Raw genomic sequence first — 3,762 nt, 5'->3', positions numbered from 1 at the left:
TAGGTTTATAACTTTTGAGAAAAAGAACCTGACAGACCTAATTTAATCCTGTCATTCACGTGAAATAAATTAAGATCTCAAATTATTCAGATACACTTTTCCATAGGTCATCAGTAAGAATAAAAATGAACCCTGTTAAATCAATACATTAAAAAGTAGAGAAATAACGAAAGGAGCACAATTTAAATACTGAATTAAAAAATAATAGTGGCAATTAGTATCTGACGTCTCTTGAAAATTCTTCAAAACTTCAAAACCTAGCAATAATGCAAGTATCATGAAGGTAAGGTAAAATAAAAGCTGATAAGCAAATAAAAATTTCTCACTTATATATAAGCACTAAACGTAAAGTGTTCCAGTTNATTGTGTAGTTTAGCACATAAGATTATAAATCAAGTCTAGGGATCACAACCTAAGTGTTTGGTCTCACCTTCCAAGGAAATACCAAGACTGGCCAGAATTAGGATCCGCCTCCAAAGACTTCTGGAGATACTGAATAGCATAGCTTTCCTTGGTGGCTTTGTCTCCCAGAAGGTCCACATTATGATGCATCCATCCTATAATTCAAAAATTATAAGCATTAATCCATGATTTAACTATTCTTTCTGCTTAAGAATATCATGAGCACAAATAAACTATCTTTTGTGTACATTCACTCATTTGGATCAAACTTCCCCCAAATTTCAAACTACCAGGGACAGCTACAGGACAATGTACTTAAAAAGCCAAAACAATAAAACAAAACAAAAAACAATCAAAGCTAAAGGCTATTTAAAGAACTGAGAGATATTTAAATGATTTGGGGCATTGCACTGAAAATTAGACTAGGAGTATGGATTCTTAGTTTTTAAAATTTAAATGAATATCAAAATCGAATTTATAACCAAAAATATAAAGATCATCAATTTACTTTTCCTCTGAAAGGTAAAATAATCCAGTAAACCAATGTTTATCTTTAGGGATAAATAAAAGCTTATCAAAGATAAAATAGTTAAATAAATTTTAACACCCTTACTGATAATGGTTATTGTCATTAACATCCTGAATATAATGTTTGACCAAGAATAAAAATAACAAACAAAACTCTCAAAGGCTGTAAACGTGTAAAACTAAATGTAAAGAGGGTTCAAAGAGCATGCAGAACAATACAGACTGATTAATAAACAGGAACGGAGTTACAGTTACAGACACAATGGAAAAACTGGAACATAATAAAATGTTAAACATTAAACACAACAGAAATCAGTGTTTCTTCTCTAAGTCAATTCAACTGTATAAAATTAAGTTTGCAAATATACCACCATATATATATATACCACATATAAAACAATGTTTAATTGCTTCTGATCCAAATAAAATGGTAGTATGAAGGTAAACATATTATCAACAAAGTTGATTATAATTTCAGAATAATTTGCTTTACACCAAACTGAACAGTGAAAACAAATACAAACTCAACCCTATATATCAAATACAAACATGATAGATAACTAACAATATGAATTACTAGGGAATATTTCTATCATGTATAAAATAACATTAATTTATTTTNGAACCTATTTATTAATAGAATATTTTTTTAACTCTGGAGAGCTATACTGGAAAATAACTCACAACTAATAAAAGTAACCTTAAACTTTATAGGGTGTCAACAATGTATCAATTTTTAAGTATGCCAAGCTCCAAAAGTTACAAACAGAATAAATTCAACCTGTACATGAAAAAATACACAAGGCTGTAAGTGTATTCTACTAGCAAATTATTACATGGAAAGAATTTCAAAGGTAAAGACAACTGAGAAGGCAAATACATTAAGTGCTACTATCTTTCACAAAATCTAAGAAAAGAAGTTAACATTTAATCTTACAACATCCTGTTTCTGTTACAGAAAATACTTTTAAAAATTCTTATAAAGATATGTTTTTAAAGACCTAACATTTCCCAGTTTTGATGTAAGCATTGTTTATGATATTGAAAGGTACATGCAAATTTCTAAATGAGTCCACTGTCCACAGCTCAAAAAATATTCCTAAGACAGAACCATTAACTCTTCCAAACAACAGAAAAACTAAAAAGACAAAACTTCAAAGCATCATCTTTTTAATACTTGAAAAAATTACTTTAGTAATTTTAAAATTATAATAGTATGATAATGTCATTTCAAGATTTTTTGTATTTAAATGAGCAGCACATGAATAATTCAAAATAAATGTATAAATGATAGCTAATAAATTTGAGTTTTTTCTCTAACTAAATGTAGCCAAAACCAAAACCTCAGGAGAGAAAAAAAACCTCAGTTTTTATTTGTCACATATACACATACAGATATAGAAGCACACCAAACTTAAACATACACATCAACTTCACATCCACAAAGATGTTCATACATAAAAACACTTTCTCAAGCATACATACAAACTCAGCAAAGTTAGACAGAAAATTAGTAACTGAAACAGTTGTATTTTATAAATAGGAAAAAATAATGCAAAAATGAATTTTAGAATATTCCATTTAAAACAGCACTACAAAGAAATAATATTTAGAATAAAATTACCCAGAATGTAAAAGACTTGTATAAAACACCATATTAGTGTCACTGGACATTATCTATTCAGATGTGAATAGCTGTTTCCCTACCTTGGCATATTCTATAGTGAGAGCTCTATTTTTAATTGTTAAAGGAATCTTCACACTGTTTTTCACAGCATCTGCAACATTTTTGACTTCTGACTGAAGAGTGTACAAGGGTTTCAAGTTCTCTATATCCTGGTCAACACCTGCCATCTTTTGTATTTTGGCAACCGCTGTCTAGAGCAGTTTAGTGACAGCTAACTGTGGTTTTAGTTTAAATTTTCCTAATGATTAGTGACATTAAGCAGTTTCATAAACCTGCTGGCCACTTACAGGTCTTCCTTAGAGAAATTTCTATTCAAACCCTTAAGCAATTGTGGGTTTTCAATTCATTTCAATCCATTTCAAAATGGATTTTGAAATCCATCTACTGCTGTTGAGTTAAAGGAGTTCTTTATATATTTACAAGATTAATTCCTTATTAATTAATGGTTTGCAAATATTTTCTCCTGTTATGTAAGTTGTCTTTTCACTGTGTGGGTTGTTTCTTTTGCTTTTTAGAAGTCTTTTAACTTGATGTGTTCCTAACTGTTGGTTGGTTACCTGTGGTTTTGGTGTCATATGCATGAAACTGGAAGACCAGTATTGTGTAGCTTTTCTTTTAAGTATTCTTTAAGAGTTCTACACATTTAATTCTTCCATGTAAGTCATTAATCCCCCTTGCTGACTGGCCCTGTGTAATGGATACAGGTTCAATTTCATTTTTCTACAGATGGATATTCAGTTTTCCTAACAGCAACTGTTAAAGACTCCTCTCTTCGTGTGCATTCTGGGCACCCATTAAACACCCATTGACCATATCCACATGAATTTACCTCTGAGGTCTCTGTCCCATTTCAACAGTCTATCTGTGTCTGTCTTTACACTGATGGATACTGTTTTCAGTGATTCAGCTTGTATTTGATCAGGAACTGTGATACTTCAACTTTGTTCTTCTTTCTCAAGACTGATTCGGCTTTTTTGATCTTTTGTAAGTTACACTCAGGCACCCGTGTGACTCAGCTGATAATCTCACAGTTGTGCGTTTAAGCCTCTCATCAGGTTCAGCACTGACAGTGTGGAACCTGCTTAAGTTTCTCTCTCTCTCTCTGCCTCTCCCTTGTTTTTTCTTTCCTTCTCCAAAAAACCCCC

The 3,762-nt window shown here is 31.2% G+C and overlaps 1 protein-coding gene across 1 annotated transcript in view; it reads right to left on the bottom strand.

Moving 5' to 3' along the window:
* Positions 1-3,762, bottom strand: part of LOC144224329 (lysine-specific demethylase 6A-like) — a gene marked incomplete at its 3' end in the record, with an annotated part of 67,621 nt that overhangs the window by 29,646 nt on the left and 34,213 nt on the right. Inside the window, 3 exon segments of the mRNA XM_077755254.1 lie at positions 431-557; positions 911-953; positions 2,638-2,808. Of these exon segments, the coding sequence (XP_077611380.1) occupies positions 431-557; positions 911-953; positions 2,638-2,808 (341 nt within the window).

Source organism: Crocuta crocuta, unplaced genomic scaffold, assembly GCF_008692635.1.
Source record: "Crocuta crocuta isolate KB4526 unplaced genomic scaffold, BGI_CrCroc_1.0 scaffold2311, whole genome shotgun sequence".
Lineage (NCBI taxonomy): Eukaryota > Metazoa > Chordata > Mammalia > Carnivora > Hyaenidae > Crocuta > Crocuta crocuta.
Note: the sequence above shows the minus strand (reverse complement) of the source record. Positions and strands in the feature narration are given on the sequence as shown.